The 25,090-nt window shown below is 35.2% G+C and overlaps 1 protein-coding gene and 1 pseudogene across 7 annotated transcripts in view; one reads left to right on the forward strand and one right to left on the reverse strand.

The window, feature by feature from the left end:
* Positions 1-25,090, reverse strand: part of MEF2A (myocyte enhancer factor 2A) — a 167,046-nt gene that overhangs the window by 75,396 nt on the left and 66,560 nt on the right. For all 7 annotated transcript variants that reach the window (XM_046653016.1, XM_046653019.1, XM_046653018.1 and 4 more), the window contains exon 2: positions 20,825-21,016. In XM_046653016.1, the coding sequence (XP_046508972.1) occupies positions 20,825-20,878 (54 nt within the window). In that variant the 5' untranslated portion in view covers positions 20,879-21,016. The remainder of the gene's footprint in view (positions 1-20,824; positions 21,017-25,090) is intronic.
* On the forward strand, positions 23,512-23,656 carry LOC124236586 (uncharacterized; annotated as a pseudogene).

Consider the following 25,090-nt stretch of genomic DNA (forward strand, 5'->3'; position numbering starts at 1 on the left):
TCCCACCTAAAGATGGGGGGTTGGGAACTGAAAGGCATTTATAAAGTTCACAGTCCACAGGCACAGGTGCAATAAAAGATTGAGATCGAATCATAGGCCTATATAACACCTCCCCTCTCCCCACACCTCACCACTACATTATTAAAGACCTATTTACTGCAGTTCATTTTCCCCAGTTCATCATGTCTGGCTTTCAACAAAAAATTACAAGGCATAATAAAGGCAAAAATACAGTTTGAAGAGACACAGCAAGCACCAGCAGTAGAGTCAGCTATGTCAGTGATGTTGGTATTATCAGACTGGGAATTTAAAACAACTGTGATTAACATGCTAAGGGCTGTAATGGAAAAAGTAGATAGCATGCAAGAATAGGTGGGTAATGTAGGGAAAAAGATGGGAATTCTAAGAAAGAATTTTTTTTAAATGCTGGCAATCAAAAACACTGTAATAGAGGGGGCCAGCCAAATGGTGCAGTGGTTAAGTTCGTGTACTCCACTTTGGCGGTAAGGGGTTCATGGGTTTGGACCCTGGGCAGGACCTACGCACTGCTCATCAAGCTATGCTGTGGCAGCGTCCCACATATAAAATAGAGGAAGACTGGCACAGATGTCAGCTCAAGGACAATCTTCCTCAAGCAAAAAGAGGAAGACTGGCAACAGATGTTAGCTCAGGGCCAATCTGCCTCAACAAACAAACAAACAAAACACTGTAATGGAAATAAAGAATGTCTTTAATTGGCTCATTAGCAAGATGGAAACTGATAAGGGAGGAATCTCTGAGCTTGAGGATATGTCAACAGAAATTTCCCAAACTGAAAAGCAAAGAGAACAAAGACAGAAAAAAATAGAAGAAGATATCCAAGAACTGCAAGGCAACTTAAAAGGTGTACTATGCACATAATGTGAATACAAGGGAGAAAGAAAAAGTAACAGAAGATACATGTGAAGCAATAACACCTGGGAATTGTCCCAAATTAATATCAAACACCAAACCACAAATCCAGAGAGCTCAGAGAACATCAACCGGAACCAATGCCAAAAAAACCCAAACCAAAACCTCACAAAAAACAAACTATACCTAGGCATGTTATACATAAACCACAGAAAATCAAAGATAAAAAATCTTGAAAGAAGCCAGAGGAAAAAAACACTTTACTGACAGAAGTGCAAATATAAGAATTACACCCAATTTCTCTTCAAAAATCATTCAAAGAAGAAGAGAGTGGAGTGATATATCTAAAGCGGGAAAAATTTAAGGGGAAAAATCCACCAACCTAAAATTCCACATCTTGAGAAATTATACTGCAAAAGAAGTAAAGACTTTCTCAGACAAACAAAAATTGAGGGAACTGCCAGCAGTCCTGCCTTGCAAGAAATGTTAGAAGTTCTTCACAGAGAAGGAAAATTATACATCAGAAATTAGGATCTTCATAAAGAAAGGAAGAGCATCAAAGAAGGAATAAGTGAAGGTCAATTAAACCTTTGATTTTCATTATTCTTAACTGACCTAACAGATAACAGTTTGTTCAAAATAATGTTGGCAACAATGTATTAGATCATTACAGCTTATGTAATTGCAAAATGAATGACAGCAATGACACAAGGGGTCAAAGGGAGGAATTAGGAATACTGTGTTATTATAAGGTAGTCGTACTACTTGTGAATCGGTGCAGTGTTATTTGAAAGTAGACTTGAACTAGTCGCGAATATATACTCCAAACTCTAGGGCAACTAATCAACAGTAAAGAAAGAATTATAACTGACAAGCTAAGAAAGGAGAAAAAATGGAATTGCATAAAGTGCTCAATTAAAACCACAAAAAGCAGGAAAAGAGTGTAAGACAAAAACAGGAACAAAGAAAATGTGCAACAAATAGAATACAAATATGGTAGGCATTAATCCAACTACATTAACAATCACTTTAAAAGTCAACGATCTAATACATCAACTAAAAAACAGAGATTGTCAGTGGATCAAAAAACAATACCCAACTATACGCTGTCTACAAGCATTCCATTTCAACATAAAGACACGTATAGATTAAAAATAAAGGGATGGAGAAAGATATACTCTGCTAGCACTTATCAAAAGGAAAGTGAAGTAGCTATATTAATTTTGGACACAGTAAATTTTAGAACAAGGGAAATTATCAGGGATAAAAAAGGGCATTACATGATGATAAAGGGGTCAATTCTCCAAGAAGACATAACAATCCTTAAAGTATATGAACCTAGCAACAGAGAGCCAAAATATCTAAGTCAGACTCACATAGAACTTCAAGTAGAAATAGATGAATTCACTATTACAGTAGGAGACTTCAACACCCCTCTATCAGAAATGTTGCATATTAGGTCCAACAGGCAGAAAATCAGTAAGGACATAATTGAACTTAACAGTATCATCAATCAACTGAATACAACTGACATCTATTTTATCCAATGGCAGCAAAATATGCATCACTCTCAAGCTCAAGTGGAACATTTACTACGATAGACCACATTCTGGGCCATAAAACCCACCCTAACAAATGTAAAAGAAATCATACAGTGTATGCTCTCGGATGACAATGGAATTAAACAAGAAATCAATAACAGAAAGCTGGAAAATCCCAAAATACTTGAAGATTAGACAGCACACTTCTAAATAACACACAGGTCAAAGAAAAAATCTCCAGAGGAGTTAAAAACTATTTTGAACTAAGTGCAAATGAAAACACAACATCAAAATTTGTAGGATGCAGTGAAAACAATGCTTAGAGAGAAATTTATAGCACTGAATATATATATATATATATATATATATATATATATATATATATATGGAAAGAAGAAATCTCTAAACTCAAGAATCTAAACTACCAACGTAAAAAACTAGAAAAAGAGCAAATTAAATCCCAAGTAAGCAGAAGAAATAATAAGAATTAGAGCAGAAATAAATGAAATTGAAAATAGGAAATCAACAGAGAAAAATCAATGAAACCAAAAACTGGTTCTTTGAAAAAAAAAATTGATAGACCTCTAGCCAGGCTAACCAAGAAGAAAAAACAGAAGACACAAGCTACTAACATCAGAAATAAAAGAAGGGTCATCACAACTCAACCACAGGTTCCATAGACACTAAGAAGATAATAAAGGATTAATATGAACAACTACTCTGTGCCTATAAATTTGATAATCTAGATGAAATAGACCAATTTCTTGAAAGACACAATCTGCTAAAACTCACACAAGAAGTAGATACAGGCCTATTCAGATTGTCTATTATCAATCAATAATTAATAATCTTCCAAAACAGAAAGCACTAGGCCCAGATGGGTTTACTGGTGAATCCTACGAAACACTTAAGAAATTACTGTAATACTCTACAAACTTTTCCAAAGAGAATACTTCCTAACTCATTTATGACACCAGGACTACCCTAATACCAAAACCAGACAGACATTACAAGAAAAGAAAACTACAGACCAATATTTCTCATGAACAGAGATATAAAAATCCTCAGTAAAATATTAACCAAGTCAACAATGTATAAGAAGAATTATAACCTATGACCAAGTGGGATTTATCCCAGGTATGCAAAGCTGGTTCAACATTCAAAAACAACCCAATTAAAAAATGGGCAGAGGCCAGCCCTGTGGTGGAGTGGTTAACTTCGCGCATTCTGCTTTGGCGGCCCAGGGTTTCACTGGTTCGGATCCTGGGCGCTGACATGGCACCGCCCGTCAGGCCACAGTGAGGCGGCATCCCACATGCCACAACTAGAAGGATCCACAACTAAAATATACAACTATGCACTGGGGGGATTTGGGGAGAAAAAGCGGGGGGGGGGGGAAGATTGGCAACAGTTGTTAGCTCAGGTGCCAGTCTTTAAAAAAAAAGAAAAAAAATGGGTAAAAGATGTATGAATAAATACCTCACCAAAGAGGATTATATAGATGTTATAAAAGCATATGAAAAGATGATCAACATCATATGCCTTTTTTTTTAATGACATTGCATATTAGAATTGCAATTTTAAACGAGATACTACTACATGCCAATTAGAATTGTGAAAATCCAAAACACTGAGGACACCAAATTCTGGCAAGGATGTGGAAAAACAGGAACTCTCATTCATAGCTGGTGGGAATGCAAAACAGTACAGCCACTTTGGAAGACAGTTTGTTAGTTTATTACAAAACTAAACATACTCATCATATGACTCAGCAATTGTACTCCTTGGTACCTACCCAAACGAGTTAAAAACTTCCAATTCACACAAAAACCTGCACATGGATATTTACAGCAACTTTATTCATAATTGCCAAAAAGTGGAAGCAACCAAGATGTCCTTCAGCAGATGAATGGATAAACAAACTGCAGTGCCTCCAGACAACGAAAAATTTTTTAGCTAAGAAAAAATGAACTATCAAGCCATGAAATAACATGCAGGAAATTTAAATGTATATTACTAATGGAAGAAGACAATCTGAAAAGGCTACATACTCTATGAGTTGAACTATATGATATTCTGGAAAAGGTAAAACTATGGAGACAACAACAAGATCAGTGGTTGCCAGGGGTTCGCAGAAGGGAGGGATGAATAGGCTGACAACAGAGGATTATTAGGGCCATGAAACTACTCTGTTTAATACTCTAACAGTGGATACATGTCATTATACATTTGTCAAAACCCCATAGATCGTACAACACCAAGAATGAGACCTAATGTAAACTACGGACCTTGGGTGATGATGATGAGCCAATATAGGTTCATCAGTTTTAACAAATGTACTACTCTGGTGTGGGATGTTGGTAGTGGGGAAGCTGTGCATTCGTGGGGGCAGAGGGTATACGGGAACTCTCCAAACTTTTTGTTTAATTTTGCTATGAATCTAAAACTGCCCTAAAAAATAAAGCCTATCTTGAAATTGGGTAAAAAAAAAAAAAAGAAAAAAGTCCAGAAGAGTGCACCTTTAAATAGTCTTTAGAATCGTGAAACATTGTAAACAAAGTGCATTTTCTCTCCCCATTAATACCTACTATATGTTTTCCCTCCTATGACCTTTGTCTAATCATTGGCCTAGACTTAGAATCAATCATTGCAGTAGCTACTGAAGAAGCTGAGGATCTCCAGTATGACGGAAAGTAACTGTTTCCACTACAAATTTTTCTCACAGGCACAAAATTAATTTAATGTACTCTTACATACAGGTATAATGTGTAAATGTAATTATTTCACTGTACAATTCAAAGATGTTTCTGTAATTTTCAATACACTTCATTTCCTATAAAGCACAGTGAAATTAAAATGTAGCATAATTTAATAGTTTTCACTATTCTTCCTTTTGGTAACATCAAAAATATTTAATTTCCATACATCTTAGCATTTGATTACTTTATTCTCTTAATTTGGTATAGATCTAATCTCCTTAATATTCTTAAAGCCTTATATTTCCTCTATCTTTCTCAGTACACAAAGCACAACACTGTACATATTTATATGACCACACAAATATCCTGTTTGCTAGTGACCTGACTGGAAAATAGGTTCCAGAGGTTGCTTAAACTTTCATTTAACCAGAAAATTTAGCCAAAACAATCCAGTCTGTTTATGGCATATATTTATATGTAAGTTGCATCACACACCCAAATTGCCTTTTACAAAGTATCTTTGAATATTGGCCTGTATTTGATATTTTAAAATTCTCAACACGAATTACAAATTACAAGTTAAGTAGAAATTCTCAACATCTGTCGAAATACTTGTTTTTACAAAAAGATTCTGGAAGCAAATAAAAACGAAGTGGAATACAGTAGAAGGAAAACAACAGGAGAAGAAATGAAAGGATATTGACTATAGCTTAAAATAAGACCATTCTGCCTAGAAGATTAGATTATAACAAAATAACATCATACAAAGCAGGAAAATAAGCCTTTATAGAGTCTTTACATTTTGCCTGACTTTAGTGGCTTTCAATTATAAGTTCCTGGTTGTCATACAGAGATTTTCCTTGTAGACATCAGTTTTATAAGACATCTAAAAGTGGAAATCAGTAATAGCATCCAATTTAGTATATTGTTAATTAGTAATGTTGCAATACAGCTACACTTCAGTTCATAAATTTCATGTGACACAGGTAACATAACCTAAAACGAGGATACTTAGAGAATAATGACTACATAATTACACTTCAATATTCAACTTACTATTCCAAGACAAATACTATTTTTTAAGCTAAAGACACAGATTACATTAAAATGATGTAAATTCTTTTTTTCTTTTTTTGAGGAAGATTAGCCCTGAGCTAACTACCGCCAGTCCTCATCTTTTTGCTGAGGAAGCCAGGCCCTGAGCTAACATCCGTGCCCATCTTCCTCTGCTTTATATCTGGGACGCCTACCACAGCATGGTCTGCCAAGCAGTGCCATGTCCACACCCGGGATCTGAACTGGTGAACCCCGGGCCGCCGAGAAGCAGAACGTGTGCACTTAACCGCTGCGCCACCGGGCCGGTCCCGATGTAAATTCTTTATATTGATTTACGTTCAAGAGAAATCACAAAATTTATTCATTTCAAAAAAGCAAAAATCATGTTTATCCTTTTAAAACATTAAAAACATGAATGAATGAATGACACTGGGTTTTCTTCAAGGAAAAAGTCAGGCCCCCAAACCATGAATTTTCATTGCCAAACTGGAGAAATTTAAATGAAAACAAGAGCCAATTCAGAGAATTCACATAGATTTCTTCAAAAAAGTTGCAATGTCACATGTGGTCCTGGGAAGGTCTAGCCAAGGATCCTTTGATTAGTGCTATAATATTCAGAAGTGTGCGCAGGCTATAAAAGATGTGGGGGAAAAAATGGTAGAGACCCTGTTTAAAATGCAGAATATGAGGTGATGTAAAACCACAAAACAGAACTTTATAGGAAAGACATTTTTGTTAACTTGTACCCAATATCATCGCCAAAGATGTAAGAGATAATAGAATGACCTAAAACGTGAGCAAGTATCACTCAGAAAATAATCAAAAGAGAAAAAAAATCAAATCGTAACAGAGATTAAAGCCACAATAAGGAAATTCAAAGAATCAAAACAGAAAATTTAAAAATCAAAATGAATAAAGATGTTGGGTATGTTTGACAGATAATATATATACTTTAAAAAGCACAGAACAATTGGAAAAGGAAAAATATTTGTTAAAAAATAAAACAAAATACTGAAAAGCCACACCCTTTCCACAAAAAAAAGAAATGATAAACTCACGGCATATTCCAGTTAAGTGACTGAATGTCAAGTCACTTATTAGGAGGAGAGAAAAAAATACTCAGGATGTTAGAATCCTGGCAACACTCAAAAGCAGAAGACCTTGAAATAATCTCTACAACGTTCTATGGAAAAGAAATGGGGTCCTAAAATGTTAGCCAAGTTATCTATCAAGTATAAAGGCAACAAACGGGCTGGCCCAGTGGCCGAGTGGTTAAGTTCACAAGCTCCACTTCAGTGGCCCAGGGTTTCATGGGTTTGGGTCCTGGGTGTGGACATGGCACCGCTCCTCAAGCCATGCTGAGGTGGCGTCCCACATAGCATAACCAGAGGCACTCACAACGAGAATGTATAACTATGTACTGGGGGGCTTTGGGGAGAAAAATTTAAAAAAAAAAAAAGATTGACACCTGAGCTGACAACTGTTGCCAATCTTTACCCCCAAAAAAGAAAGGCAACAAACATCTCTAACAAAAAAATACTCAGGAAGTACAACACCTATGAGCCCTTCTTGGAAGGAAAACAGAACAAAAATACTTGCCGAAAAAGTCCAGTCATCTAAGTAGAATACAAATTGAAAAACATTAGAGTTTGTTTCATTTTTGTTCAATGCTGCATACTCAGCTTCTAAAATGCTGCTTGGCACTAAGTGGTGCTAAAAAATTTGCTAAATAAATCCACAAACCAAGAAATGGATTAAAACAACAACAAAAGAATGCAAAAGCCACAGTAAAGGACTGGTGATAATCAATGAATCCTTTAAATTCAAAACTACAATTCAATAACCATGGAAATTATGATTAAAGAACAGAATATAACCACTAATTTTAACAATATAAAAAATTAGCAAATACAGATTCCTGACAAGATGTTGACACAGAATCTACCTCCCCCAGAATTAACCCAGTGAAACTAAAAGTATTATGAATCTGTGAAAACTAAAAAACAGAAAGTTCATTTAAAATACAGTCGGGGGGGCTGGCCCCGTGGCCGAGTGGTTAAGTTCGCGCGCTCCACTGCAGGCGGCCCAGTGTTTCGTTGGTTCGAATCCTGGGCGCAGACATGGCACTGCTCATCGGGCCACGCTGGGGCAGCATCCCACGTAACACAGCTAGGTGGACCCACAACGAAGAATATACAACTATGTAACGGGGGGCTTTGGGGAGAAAAAGGAAAATAAATAAAATAAAATCTTAAAATACAGTCTGGAGGCCAGAACGGGGAGCTCTCACAGCCTACCTTCACAGCAGAGCCCAACAGGAAGAACACAGACTTCTTGACCAGCAAGAAACTCAGCCAATGAAAGGCTGTCACAACTCAGCCAACGAAAAGTCACTACTCTTCTAACTCCCAGTCTCCTCTAAAGGGCTCTTTGTTTAAACAGCCCTCCCAACTTTCTTTACCCTTCTACAAATAGTTTTTCCTCCCCTTGCTGCTGAGGACTTGCATGTGGCTCACCATGGTTGCAGACTCCAAATTGCAATTCTTTGCTGATCCCAAATAAATCTATTTTTGCTGGAGAAATAACTGGCTGTCTATTTGTTTAAGGTGAACAAATCCTAAGGAATAATGGAGAAAAGTGTGGGAAATCTCAGATGTTGGACTATGTACTTAGGGGGACAGGGAGTGTTGTGTGTCGAAGCTTGTAGCCTGAAGAAGAATCAGAAGAGAAATTTAGCAGTTTGAGTTCAGCTTGTGCCTCTCACCTCCATGCCTGGGATACTCAATGCCTACTACCTCACAACAGGGATTGGCAGTGCTAGTATAGACAAATATCCCCAAAATAACATCAGGGCTTCACAGAAGTGCTGCTGAGGATGGGAGTTGAAGAAACACAGGTAGGGATCACCTAACTCCTGGCATTAACTTCCCAACTACTCTTACTCAAAACCCCCAAGGTTGGTAGATTTCCATCTAGAGAAAGTATCTTCTTCTAATGCTCTTATCCCTGGGGGACTCAGTGTAAAGCTACAATCTGAAAAGTTCTTTATGGATATGAGGAGTGATATGATTAACTGTGACTTTTTTGGTGCCTGGGGCCCTCTGACGAATTGAAATAATTAACTAAGATGGTATAAAACAGTCCAAATATACAAAAGATGACAAAGAATAAAATCCAAGTAAACTGGCAAGTCAAGAGATATTATTAGACCAGATACAAAAACAAAATCTAGTCATATGTTACTTAGAAAAAACATACCTAAAGCATAAGGACACAGGTTGAAAGTAAACGTAGAGAACTAGACCTATCAAGAAAATATAAGCCAAAAGAAAGGCATAGCTATATTAATACGAGACAAAGTAAATTTAAGATAAACATGCCTTATTAAGGACAGAGAAGTTCAATATGTACTGAAAAACTCACCAAGAAAGTATAACAACTTTATATATGTATGAGCCTAATGAAATAGACCCAAAACATATTAAACAATATGTATTAAACTAATAAAATATAGAGAGAAACTGACAAATCCACCATTGTGGTAAGTTCAAGTATTGATAGGTCTCAATGAGCCACAAACAACAAATAAATGACAAAGAATATAGATGAATTGAACACAAAATGAGACTGACCTAATAGACATGTACAGAATCCTGGATCCAACAATTAAAGAATACACACTTATCTCAAGTCCACTTGGAATATTTACAAAAATTGATCATGATTTAGGAAATAAAGCAAGCCTTAAAAGATTTAAAAGCGTTCACAATATATTGGTAAAGACAATATATACCACTATAAAACACTGTGGTAAGTCCTATCATGAAAGTGTTTACAAAGTATTTTGATAATGACTAAAAGATGCTATCTGAAACAGATAAAAGATATACAGAATTAATATCCAGAATATATAAAGAACTTCTAAGAAAAAAAAAGATGAACAACTCAGCAGAAAATGGGCAAACCATAAAAACAGGTAACTTTTCACCTTCATTAGCCCAGAAAAAATGTAAAATAAATGAAAAAAGAAAGAGAGAAAGGAAGAAGGAAAGGCACAACACATAGGGATATAGGGGTTCCCATAAACTACTGTAGTGTATTCAGTACAACCACTTTGGAGAGCAACCTGAAAACGTCACAGTAAACGTATAATGGACACACTCAACCCAACAATTCCTTCTCTAAATATTTATCACAGAGAGATTTTTACCCATGTATAAGAAGACATGTTCACAAATGTAGCTAATAGCATCATCTTTAACAGTAAAAAATTGGAAACAACCTAAGTGTTCTTTGGTAGAAGTTCTGATGAATGAATTGTGGTATATTCATTTCTACAACTGATTGTACTAAATGAGTTACACAGATAAATCTCAAAAACACTACATTGAGTGAAAAAGCAAGCGCAGATGACAATGTTATTATGTAAAATTTTTAAGGCATGTTAAAACAATATTAAATAATATCTGCTGAAATAATAAACATAAAGAAAATACAAAGTAAATTAACGATAGGGGTTACTTTCAGGAAGGAAAGATGAGACTAGGAAAAATTACAAAGGATCGTAAATTTCTAATTTTTCTCTTTTACAAGGAAAGATATCTGCAGCAAATGTCAGAATTGACATATATTACTTTTGCATAATAAATGTAACAGTCTTTGCTGTATTTTACCTTAAAAATACATAAATTTTTCTCTTTTCATTTATTTTAAAGTATATGAAGATGTCTGCCTCCAGGTTACGATGGAGTAACTGGCGTAAGACCAAAGAACCCAGTGAGACCAACTAGAGAAACAGGATAAAATACAACAAATATCTGTTTAAAGACATCAGAAAGCTGCTGAAGCAAGAAGGACTGAAGATGCCACAACTCTAGAGGGGTGAGAACCTTTAAGAAAGGAAACGGTGTTCCGCAGCTGCTTTTCCCCTGCAGGCATTTACTGATTCTGGGTACAGAGAGACTAAGAATCTAGCCTTTGTTTGGGCAGTGGGTTGCCGCTGAGAGATAGAGAGCTTTTGTCCTGGGGGTTGAAGACGGAAAAACTGAAGACTCCAGGGGCAAATATACCAGTGAGAAGGGAGGAGTACGAACTGAAGTGATTGCTCTGAGGCTGCATAGGGTAGAAGGTTAAAAAAAAAAACAAAAAAGCAGAAAGCTTCAAAAAAGCAGAGCAGCGTTTTCTGTAATCTTCCTATGCTGAGAAGACACGGTTTCAAATTTAAGAAATGTCCCAACGACTGGGCCCAGTGAACACTCTGGGATCAATGTTGAAAGCTTTGGAGGGCTACTCCCGAAGGAAGCCTCCTTAAAGGGCTACCATAAGCTTCATCAAAACTGCAACCTATCCTCCACTCGGGTCAATTCCTAACTAGTCAAAGATATTCAGAACCTAATTTCAATGGCTAAGTAAGAAGAAAGGGTGAACCATTTCTACAGGAAGGTAACAATATGGAATATCTATAATATCTCTCATATACATGTCTGACAGCTCATAAAAAACGACTAGATAAGTCAAAAGAAAGGACTATCTAATCAAAAACAAAGGGAAAAAGGGATCAGATATCAACCACAAGCAATCCAGATAGGTAAGTTGGCAGACAAGGCTATGATTAATATTTTCAAACAAACAGTAGAAAATATAGAGAAAATACACGAAAAGATGAGCCATTTCACCAGAAAATTGAAATTTGTAAAAAGAAAAATCAAAAAGAAATTCTAGAATTGAAACTATAATACCAGAAATTAAGACCTTACTAGGTTGTTTTAAGAGCTAATTTTTTAAGAGCAGGGAAAGAGGGGCCGGCCCAGTGGTGCAGCAGTTAAGTGCACACGTTCCACTTCAGCAACCCAGGGTTTGCTGGTTCGGATCCCAGGTGCAGACATGGCACCACGTGGCAAGCCATGCTGTGGTAGGCGTCCCACATATAAAGCAGAAGAAGAGGGGCATGGATGTTGGCTCAGGGCCAGTCTTCCTTAGCAAAAAGAGGAGAACTGGCAGCAGTTAGCTCAGGGCTAATCTTCCTCAAAACAAAAAAGCAGGGGAAGGACTACTAGAGCACAGAAAAGAGATTACTTACTAGAAAACGGTCACTAGAAATTAACATTCAAACTAAAAGACAAGAACAAAGAACAAAAATTATGGGGAGAAAAAAAGCATAAGAAATACACAGGACATAGTTAAAAGGTCTAAGTTCATGTAACTGGAATCTCAGAGGAGAAGGGAATGCAGCATAAGCAATATTTGAAGATGCATATGCCTGGGTACACCACAATAAAAAACTTACTATCAAAAAATCCTAAAAGCAACCAGAGGGGAAAAAAGGTACATTATCTTAAAAAAAAAAAAGAAGACTCAAAGCTATCCTCTCCACAGAAATAAAAGTTGAAAGACAACTGCTTCAAAGTATTAAGAGACTATAACTGGCAATCTAGAATTCTATAACCAATGAAAATAACTTTCAGAATGAAGATGATGCAACTCAATAAAAAAAAAAATTGAGCAAAGGATTTGAATAGATATTTCTCCAAAGAAGATACACACAGGGGCTGCCCCCATGGCCGAGTTGTTAAGTTCGTAAACTCCGCTTTGGCGGCCCAGAGTTTCACTGGTTCGGATCCTGGGAGGGGACATGGCACTGCTCATCAGGCCATCCTGGGTGGCATCCCATGTAGCACAACCAGAAGGACCTACAACTAGAATATACAGCTGTGTACTGGGGGGCTTTGGGGAGAAGAAAAAAAAAAAGATTGGCAACAGATGTTAACTCAGGTGTTAATCTTTAAAAAAAAAGAGAAGATACACAAATGCCCAATAAGGATACAAAAAGATGCTCAGCATAGTCATTAGGGAAATGTAAATCAAAACTATGAGTACACACGTACTAGGATGACTAAAATCAAAAAGGCAAGCAATAACAAGTGCTGGCAAGGATATGGAAAAATTGGAACTCTCATATATTGTTGGTGGGAAGCAAAATGGTGTAGCCAATTTTGGCAAACAGCCTGGCAGTTCCCCAAAACGCTAAACTTAGAGTTACCAGAGAAACTCTAAGGCCCAGTAATTCCATACCTAGGTATACATCCAACAGAAATGAAAACATATATTTACACAAAAATGTGTACATGAATGCGCATAACAGCATTATTCATACTAGTCAACAAGTGGGAACAACCCAAACATTCATCAACTGATGAATGAATATAAACAAAATGTGGTATATATTTATATAATGAAATATTCAGTCACAAAAAGGAATGAAGTAGTGACACATGTTACAACATGGATGAACACTATGTTAAGCAAGAGAAGCCAGTTACAAAAGATCACACATTGTAATGATTTCATTTATATGAAATTTCTAAAATAAGCAAATCTATAGAGACAGAAAACAGATTAGTGGTTGCCTATGGCTGGGTGTACAGTATGTGGGAGCAGGGATTGGAGAGTGACTGCTAATGAGTATTTGGTTTCTTTCAGGGGTGATAAAAATGTTCTGGAAGTAGACAGTGGTGATAGTTGTACAACTCTCTGACTATAGTAAAAAAGCACTGAATTGTACATTTTAAATGAGTGAATTATATGGTATGTGAACTATCTCTCAATAAAGCTGTTTTTCAAAGGGTGGTAAAACAAAGACATGTTCAAATGAAGATAAACAAAGACCTGCTTAAAAAGACTAAGATTACATAACGGGATAAAAAGTTAAAATCTTAGAAGAGATTTGCCCTAAATAAAGAATAACGAAAGTTTTAAGTAAGAGGATATAAGAAGATATACCATGAAATACTAAGAAAAAGAAAGCCGATATAAGATATACTAATATAGAACAAAGTCAGCTTTAAGGCAAACATTATTACTTGTGAGAAAGGACATTTCATAATGCTAAAGGAGTAAATCACCAAGAAGATATCGCAAGCTTAAATTTATACGCAACTCATAACATAGCTCTAAAATGCATAAAAACCTAAAACAAGTAAAAGAGAAAGAGACATATCCACAATCTTAGCCAAAGACATAATACAGCCCTAGATTATCTATCAGTATTTGACAGAACAAGCAGCCAAATAATCAAAAAAGTACAGAAGATCTGAAAAACACAATTGAGCACCTAATCTAATTCTCTCCCCCGTCCCAGCTCCTCACATACACACATCCCTGTAACCAACAACATGGTCTTTCAAGTGCAAATGGAACACTTAACAAACTCACCAAAAGTTGGGTCCTAAAGCAAGCTTCAACATACTTCAAACGACCACAATCATTTGGAGTAAGTTCTCTGGACATACCAGAATCAAGCCAAAAATCAATAATGAGGGGCCGGCCCAGTGGCGCAGGAGTTAAGTTTGCACGTTCCACTTCAGTGGCCCAGGGTTTGCTGGTTCGGATCCCGGGTGCGGACATGGCACTGCTTGGAAAGCCATGCTGTGGTAGGCATCCCACATATAAAGTAGAGGAAGATGGGCACAGATGTTAGCTCAGGGCCAGTCTTTCTCAGAAAAAAAAGGAAGATTAGCAGCAGATGTTAGCTCAGGGCTAATCTTCCTCAAATAAAAAAAAGTTAAAAAAATCAATAACAAAAAAATAACTATAAAAATCTCTAATTTCTTAGAAATTTAGCAATACATTCCTAAATAATCCATGGGTTTAAAAAGAAATCTCAGTATAAATTTGAAAATATTCTCAACAGCATAATAATGCAGATAGAAAATACTAAAACTCGTCACATGCAGTTAAGTCAGGGCTTACGGGGAAAAATGTAGTTCTACACGAATTTGTTAGGGAAAAAAGGAAGGCTGAAAAGTCAATTACTTAAGCTTCCATCTGAAGAAATATAAAAGAACCACTGTCAAAAGCAGAAGAAAGGTAATATCGAGAAAAAGCAGAAATAAATGAAATTTAAAACAACTATATAATAAAGACACCAAACTAAAAAAAAATCATTCTTTGAAAGGATTAATAAAACTGATACACTCTCAGCGAGACTAATCCATAAAAAAGGACACCAAGTAACAATATAAGGAAGGGGAAATAGAACATAAAAAGAGACTACAAGCAATATGAAGAAAATAAGAGCACGTAAACCAGTCTTCAATAATACTGACAATTCAAATAAAATACACAAGTTCCTTGAAAAACCCAACTTACCCAAATGGCAGAAAAAGTAGAAAAATTTGAATCACTCTTTATCTATTAAAGAAATTAAATATTTAAAAAAATTCTCACACAGTAAACTCCAAGTACAAATAGATTTACTAGCAAAGCTTTCCAAGTATTTAAAGAAGAAATATATTATGCAAACTTCTCCAGAGAATAGAGAAAGAAAATTTCCCAACTTGTTTTATAAGGCCAGCATAACTTGTCATAACCTAACAGTGACACTAGGAGAGAAAAAAATTACAGACCAATCTCAGTCGCAATACACACACTTGCAAAAATCTAAAATGTAATCTAAGCAAATCAAGTGATAAACAGTCACCTCTTGGTATCCACAGGAGATTGGTTCCAGGACCCCCACGGATATCCACCTTTGCAGATGCTCAAGTCCCTTCTATAAAATGGTGTGGTATTTGCATATAACCTATGCACACCCTCCCATATACTTTAAATCACCTCTAGATTACTTATAATACCTGATACAATGTAAATGCTAATTAAACAGTTGTTATACTGTATTGTTTAGGGAATGGCAAGAAAAAAGTCTGTACATGTTCAGTACAGTCACAACTGTCACAGATATTTTGATCCATGGTTGGTTGAATCTGTGGATACGGAACCTGAGAACACGAAGGCGACTGTATATAAAAAGGTAATACATCACAAGCAAGGTTTATTTCAAGAATGACACTTTAACTTCTGAAAATCAACCAACGTAACGTACCACATTAAAGAACAAAAAGAAGAAAAATACCATAGAATCATCCAGATAAAAGCTGAAAAAGCATTTCATAAAATTCAATACCAACTCAGGATAAGAACTAATGGCCTTAGAAATAGCAGGAAACTTTCATATTCTGATAATGAGTATATTTTTTAAAAAATTCTCAGTAAATATCATAATTAAAGGTCAACTATTTGATGTTTTTCTCCAAAGGGTGAGGATGAGACAAGGATGTCCACTACCTCCACTTTTATTCGACATTGTCCTGGAGGTCCTAGTGAATAAAACAAGATAATGTAATAAAAGTTAAAGGATTTTAAAAAGAAAAAATAAATCCATCACTGTTCATAGACAACATAATTGTTTACATAGAAAATCCAAAAGAATGCACATATAAACTATTAGAAATAAGTGAATTTAGCAAGGTTGCTGGACACAAAGTCAATATAAAAAAAGTGAACTATACTTCTATACACTTAGCAACAATCATATAGGAAATAAAATCAGGGAAAAATGTAATACTACTAAAAAAATCCAATGCCTAAGAATAAATATAACAAAAAATGTGTAAGACCTATACACTGAAAATTATCAGACATTATGGAAAGAATTAATGAAAACCAAATGGAAGGTGAACATATTCATGGATTACAAGACTTATAATATTGTAGATTTCAGTTCTCCCTAAATCAATCCATACATCACATGGAAAAAAATCTCAATTCTAGTTAAGCATTTTTGGTTGTTTTCTTGGGTGAACATTGACACTTCATTTCATTTAGAAATGAAAAAGGGCAAGAATAGCCCATCAGTCCTGCAGAATATAATGGGAGAGAACTTTCACCACCAGATATTAAACTATAGTAATTAAAATAGTGTAGAATTGAACAAGGATATAAAACAAACAAATGGAATAAAATAGAAAACCAGCCCCACACATATACGGTTACTTGATTCACGAGAAGGCAACCCTGTCACACAATAGAGAAAGGATGGTTTTTGCAATAAATTGTACTGAGTCAACCAAATATCCACCGGGAAAACAACAAATCTTGACCCCTACATCTCAAACCACACACACACAAATAAATTTCAAATGTGTAACAGATCTAAAACATGAAAGGTGAAACAATAGAAAAATATCTTCATGGCCTTGTAATAGGTAAAGATTTCTTAAACGTAATGCAAAGAGCATTAGCCATAAAGGGAAAAAAAGGAAAACTGGACAAAATTAAAATAACGTTATTCATAAATAAACAAGATTAAGAAAGTGAAAAAGCAAGCCACGGTGTGAAAGAAGATATTTACAATGCATATGATGGACAAAACACTCAGATTATATATAGAATGTATATTAATTAATAAGAAAAAGGCAGGCAGCCCATTAGAAAAAAAATAGGAAAAGAAGTGAACAGATAAGTTACAAAAGAAGATATCTAAATGGCCAATAAAAATATGAAAAGGTGATCAGCTTCATCAGACATCATGGAAACTTAAAATGCTACTATTGCTCACCTATCAGAATGGTCAAAATGAAAAGGACAATACCTAGTATTAGTGAAGATTTAGAGCAGCTGGAACTCACACACACTGCTGGAAGAGTGTAAATTATAAATTAGTACAACCGTTTTAGAAAACTCTTTGTCAACTGCTATAAAACCTGATGACATGTATACTCTACGACTTAGCAACTGTACACCTAGGTATATACGCAAGTATTCACGTATACCAAAAGACATATACAAGAATATTCAAAGCAGCTCTCTTCATAATTGTCCACAAAGTAGAAAACAACCCAAAAGTCTATGCACAATAGAAAAAATAAAAATATACATTGTGTTCTAGTCACACAGAGGAATATTATACATCAATTAAAATGCACAAAATATATCTACATGCAACAATAACAATGATGAGTTTCACAAACAATCTTATGCAAAAGAACACATGCTGTTCATATAAATTTGACAACAAGCATAACTAATCCATAGCATTAGATATTAGGTTAACGACCTTCCTTGGAGCAGGGTGATGATGACTGGAGACAGGACAAAGAGTGTTTCTGGGGTAATGCACTGGAGTATGCTGGCTACATAGCCATATTCTTCTTCTTCTTCTTCTTTTCTTTTTTGGCGAGGAAGATTGGCCCTGAGCTAACATCTGTTGCCAATCTTCCGCTTTTTGCTTGAGGAAGATTGTTGCTGAACTAACGTCTGTGCCAGTCTTTCTCTCCTTTGTATGTGGGACACCACCACAGCATGGCCTGATGAGTGAGATGTAGGTCTGTGCCTGGATCCAAACCTGTGAACCGCAGGCTGCCAAAGCGTAGCATGCAAACTTAACCACTATGTCACCAGGCCAGCCCTTTTAGCCACGTTCTTTCTGTAAAAGTTCACTGAGCCACAAATTTAGGATGTGTGGGCCTTGCTTTATGTTATACCTTAATACGAAGTTTACTTTTTTTAAAGAAGTTGTATTAGACCAAGAAGGACAAGCAAAAACTTTCACTAGAAGCTTCCAAATGGAAGGGAAGTGAAAGCTTCCAAGTGGAAGTGAAGTGAAGAAGTTGTTTAAGTACATAATAGTGTCACTCCCAAGATTTTTCATTTGCTGTTTCAATGACTTGAAGTGTGATTTTATCTTATTAGTTCAAAAGCTCTAGTAATTCAAAACTCTATTTGCTTTACTTCCTTTGGTAACTGCTCCTGAACTACTCCACCACCAGAAATTGTTGGTTCTTTCCATAAATTCTCCCATCATCTAAGCTTACTTCTATTTGCCATATACTTAAATCTCCTATGTAGACTATATATTTTTAATAAGTTCCCAGTGCCTAACACAGCCTCTCGGATATAGAAGGTATTCAAATTTGGATGAATAAATGACATCTCTTCTCTTCTGCATAGAAATAATTTTTCCCCTTTTAATGAAAGAATAATGAAACTTTTAACTTAAAATCCACAAACTCAAAAATCATTAAAATTAAGATGTCCTTTTAATTTATGACAAATTGTGCCTGTGCCGAATCTAACCTGAAAAGTAAACTACCCACTACCTCTTCTACATCTTTTCTGCATTCTTTGCCAAAATCATCTCAGGAGAAATTCAGATACCCTTGCCCCATTTGGCAACTTGGAAAGAAGCTGTCTTAGCAGGTAAATTTAAGGTAGGAACAGGCTAAGCTAATTCTAGTTGCTGAGCTCTAATGGCAGGCTCCATCTTTTTAACAAGGGCAATTCTTTAACTTAAAAAGTTCCATTACACAGTCACTTACATATTCTTAGTTCCCCTTTCTCTCTAAACATGTAGCATCCTTTCCACTGGAAGAGCCAGTCTATCTACGCTCAATTTAAACATGACTCTTTATGGGATAATGAGACCTCAGGAGATCTTATGTGCTTTGCTACTTCTCTGCTTGTGTTACTCCCTTTTATACTGCGTGTGTTCACGAAACCAGTCCCCACGCCTCCCGTACATGTCACAATCTTCAGATTTGTGGAGGAAAACTTACTTGCAGCCTTACTTAGCATCATTCCTTTGGAATGATGGAATGTTTATTTTATTAGTCTTCCCTATTTAATTCACCTTCATCATACTGTGTGACCCTTACACTTTAGCTAAGGAATCTTAAAGAGCTGAAACAAGGGCCTGCTTCAATTCGGTCTATCAGCAACACTAATCATTCCCACTAACTTCTTTACCAGATGCTCAGTTGAGTTTTGTCTCCAATTACTTCCATATTAACCAGGTGAACTACTACTCAGACTTTGCAGAACACATCTTCAACACTGTTCTGTTCATGGTAAGCTTCCAGATAACAGCTGTTCTTGAAACACTTCCTGGTATGCATCCTTTCCAGAGACAGCATCTCTCCCTCCTGCATATGCTTAATAGTTTCTTAACAATATTCTATGAAATTATTTTTCTTTCTTTCCTTTAAACCAAGGAGTTGGCAAACTTTTTCTTAAAGGGCTAGAGAGTAAAGATTTTACGCCTATGGGCCATATAGTCTCTGGGGCAACTACTCAACTATGTTGTAATGGGAAAGCAGCCACAAACAACACATAAACAAATGCGCATGGCAGTGTTCTAATAATGTTTTATTTATACAAACACGCAGCCAGCCCATGGACCATAGTTTGACAACTCCTGCTCTAAACTCTTACAACTTCTGGTCTTCATATATCAGCATCATTATAATTATCCTGAATTTTTAAGAGTTTATTGAAATTGGTACTGAAAATTAAATTCAATATATTTTATCAATTAAAACTAAGACACGTAAGAAAAATTCTCATTATTTGTTGATCAGAAAACTTAACTGATCGGAAAACATTCACCGATAACTATAGTTAACTCAGGTATTACCTAATTATGAAAATAGAGGTGATCATTAAAATAATGATCAACATGTAGTAAACTAACAATCAAACAAACAAATGCACAAAACACTAAATAAATTATGATAAATTTATATAACAAACGGTAGTGGTGGAACTGTGGTGATTTTACTTCTCTTTCTGCCTATGTTTTCTACATTTAACATATATAATGTTTATAATAAGAAAAAAAGTTTCCTTAAAGCTCAATGATATAAAGCCAAAACTTTCTGATTGCTAAAAATTTTAATTTAGTCTCGAGATAAAAATATTTAGACTTGAAATTAAATTTAAGAAAAATTCAAACATTCTATCCTATGCTCCTTTAAAAAAAAATATTTACATCAATTAAATAGATAAATTAAAATTTTCATTTACCTGTCGGTTCCTTTCATCCATTATGCGTGTGATTTGTATTTTCTTCCGCCCCATTTTCAGTCACCTTTCCTTTCTTATATTCCAAATATTTAATTCAAAATTTTATTTTCTTCAATACCCTAAAGCATCGTACACAGCTTCTATTATTTCAGCTTCTAGTCCAAGGGCTACAGCTGAAATTTTCTATAAGATCTAAAAGAAAACACAAATTAGAAAATTTAAGTTCTATAAGTTTGCAAATCATGAAATGTTATACAAATTTCAAACGTGCTTTATGCTGCAAACAGAAAGCATTATTAGTTGAAATTTCTGGTTTTATAAAATTAGTAAATAAGTTGAAGCCTTGTTAATTTTACCCCTAAAATATCTCTTGAATCTTTTTGTGCCTCTAGTTCTGGCTAAAAGAGTGCAATTACAACCTTTGAGTTTTTCTGAATGCATACAGTAACAGCAAGAAGTGCCAACACTTGAGATTTTTCTAGGTGTCAGGCACTTTTCTAATTACTTGATATGTCTTAACTCATCCAATCCTAACTGCAATCTTCTGAGTTACTTATAATTATCATCTCCATTTTATAAATAGGGATACTAAGGCACAGAGATATTAAGTAATGTGTCCAAGGTCACACAGTAAGGGACAGAGCTTACAAAGTCAGGGAGTCTGGCTCCAGCACTTCTCCTGTTGAACATTACAGAATATTCTTAAAAGTTTCTGATGGCCTTCATGTCAAAGGATGAACTAATAATCTGTGGATAACCCCAATTTGCCTTTACAAATCCTTCTCGCAAATTGCCCTGGCCGCCAGAATAACTACTATTTGTCAAGCCACAAAGACACTATATGCTTTCCTAATAACATACACTTGAATGAAATACTACTTCTTTAGCCATTTGATGAACTCCTCAGTTATCAGTTCAAATGTCATCTCCCTGATGAAGCCAAGACCAATTCGTCTTGGTAGAATAAACCATAGCACCTTTGTGAGTATGTGTGTATAAATCACAAGTCCATTTTCCTCTGAGACTGTGAATCCTTCAAGAACAAGGATTTTTTATTCCATTTATCTCTATAGTAAAATGACTGGCAATGACATAATCTGTCGTTCTCTGAAGGATAGTTGTGTCAAGAACCTAGCGCTTCAAAACTTACATAATAAAATATTTACAGAATAATGGGAGACCAATGCTAAAACACTTGCAATAATAAATTCTCAGGGGAATTTTACTGAACTATTTTTAATATTGTATATGTATACCTATAAAACTTCAATTGTACTGTGCAAATTCAGTGTTTGAGTAAATCTGGCTTTTGCTTAAAAGCAATGAGCTTTTCAATTCTTATCACTACCATCATTATCACCAGCATGGCATTTTTTACATATCTTCCCTTACTCATTCTTTTATTTCTTCATTCATGTAAACATTTAACTGATCATCTACTAACAACTTATAATGTATTAATTGATCACCTACTTGAAAAAAAATGTGCTTCCAAACACTGAACTAGGCACCCAGGATAAAATGGTCAAGAAAAAAGGATGAATTCTGATCTCACAGAGTTCACAGTCTAGTAGGGGAAAACAGACATTAATCCAACCACCATATAAATGAGTTTGTACAATCCAAAGTTGAAAAGTTCATTTATTTCACCTAAATTAATGGGTCAGAGAAGGTTTCCCTGAGAACATGCCTCATACTCAATTATGAGCGTGTACATACTAGGCAGACAGAATAGCATGAGCAAAAGCCCCGTGACAAGAGGAAACAAGAAACATTAGAGGAACTGAAAGACAGCTAGTCTCTGGAGGGAACTAACCAAAGAAGCAGCTGAGCTGTAGAATGCTTCTGTTTTCTCAACAGACTGCAATGTAAGCAATAGAAGTTGGCTTACTCCAAATCATGTTTCCTAACAGATCACACTGTATCTAATTCCCATTATGAAAACTTGCACTGTAGGAGGGAAGATAAATATCCACACATTTCACTGCAGAGATATTATGCTAATGTCTATAAGGTACATGCACTGTATTATCTTGTATAATCTGAAAAATTCTGAATTCTAGAACAATCTGAGCATTTGGCTTTTGACAATGGTGGAGTGGGTTGCTTCAAACCAACCTTCCTCTGAGAACAACTAGAAAAGCAAAACTAAAGGTAATCTGTTTAAAACTACTAGAGAACTTTCAAGGCAGTGAAAATTTGCAGGGCTGAGATCTGGAAGAAACAGATGAGACCAGACTTTAGACTCATTTTCCCCCTAAAGTCATTTGTAGATTGTTAAAACATTGGCTGCGAGACTGAGAAGCTAAGCAGATCTTTCAAGAGATGTATGGGTGGTAAAAATTAGACTCAGGGCTTGCCCCAGTAAATGCACTAGGAATCTGGAGGGAATCCAAAAGATTACACCCTAGGTATAAAGGTAAATCAGAAATAGACCAGGCCACACAAGAAGGGAAGTACATCTCAATCCCTGATTAGATTAAGGTAATCTGGGCTACTTGGTCTCATTAGCCTAGTTGCATGCCAGTAAAATCTCAAAAGATTTTAGCAAAAGTTAATCTTATCAGCAAAAGAGATAATATCAATCGAGAAATTCAGATCACCTTATCATTTTTCACATAAAAAGTCCAAAAGTAAAAAGCCAGTCAAGAACTGACTGAAAACCAAGATTTAACAATGGCAACAGAATTGCTTCTTGGCCTTTTGGCTAAGATCAAGTGTAGTATCTGTTCTCATCAATTTAAAAATGGCAATATAAATAGACCCATAGTAGACCCAGATAATGGTGTTATCAGAAAAGGACTTTAAGTAATTTAATATGTTCAAAGAATTAAAAAACAAAGAATTTTAGCATACAATAATAAAAATATGGAAAACATACAACTGAAAGATACAATTCTGAAAACAGAAATTAAGAAGTCGATGAATAAGTTTAACAGTAGGTCAGATACAGTTGAAGAAATAATTAATGACCAAAAAGACAGGAAAGAAGAAAATACCCACAGTGAAGCCCAAAAAGACACAAGAACAGGAAATACAGAAAGGAGTGTGAAAAAATGATGAAACATGAAGAAAAGATCCAAAATATGTGTAACTGGAGTCCCAGAAAGGAAGGAGAGAAAAAATGGGGAAGAAGAAATATTTAAAGGCATAATAGTTAAAAACTTTAAAAAAGTGATTGACATCAAGCCACTGATTCACAAAGATCTACAAACCTCCAAGCTAAATAAATACAAAGAAAACCACAAATAGACACAAAGTAAAAGGGGAATGGGAAGGTAGAGAGACAAAGACACAGAGAGAGAGAGATCTTAAAAGTAGCCAGAAAAATTTTAAAAAGATTTAGGAATAACAGTAATATTTATAGCTAACTTATTTATATAAATAAGCCGGAAGACAATGAAATGATATCCTCAAAGTGCTGGGCGCAGGGGAAATGACAAACTAGAATTCTATATCTAGCAAAAAATCTCCAAGGCAAAAGAAACATTTTTAGTCAAACAGAAATAGAGAATTTGTTATCAGGAAACACTAAAAGGACTTCTTCATGTAGAAGGGAAAAAAAGATGCCAGATACAACTTGGATATGCACACAAAAATGAAGTACAATGAAGATGGTAAATATGTGAATAATTCTAAATGAATATTGACTAAATAATAGTTCTTTGTAGAATTTAAAATATTACACAAAAAATATTACACAAAACTAATAGTACATAATTGCAGACAGTAGTAAATGAAGTTAAAGTATTCTAAAATGCTTTCATTGACTAGGAAACAGGAAAAGTACTCATTTACTTTACTTTAAACTTCAATTAATCAAAGATGCAATGGTAATTTCTGGGGTAACCACCACAAGAAAAGTAAAAGTATATGTAGCTAAAAAGCTAACACAGGAGGAAAAGATGGATTAATAAATAATCCAAATTAGATTTAAAAAAACAAAACTCAATTATATGATGATTACAGAGGATGTATCTTAAATATAGGGATACAGAAAGAATGAAAGTAAAAGCAAGGAGAAAGATATACTATGTAAAACACAAACCAAAAGAAAGCTTATGTGGCTATACTTTATCACAGTCAACTTTAATGTATGAGATAGATACACAGACATACAGTGGAACAGTGGGATAGAGATAAAATAGGACATTTCACTACAATAAAAGCTCAATTCACCAGGAAGATAACAGCAATTTTAAATTTGAATGCAGCTAATAACACTACAAGTCAGGAATCTGTTCCTGAAAATCGGATATTTAGTGA

The sequence above is a fragment of the Equus quagga genome, chromosome 2, assembly GCF_021613505.1.
Source record: "Equus quagga isolate Etosha38 chromosome 2, UCLA_HA_Equagga_1.0, whole genome shotgun sequence".
In the NCBI taxonomy this organism is placed as follows: domain Eukaryota; kingdom Metazoa; phylum Chordata; class Mammalia; order Perissodactyla; family Equidae; genus Equus; species Equus quagga.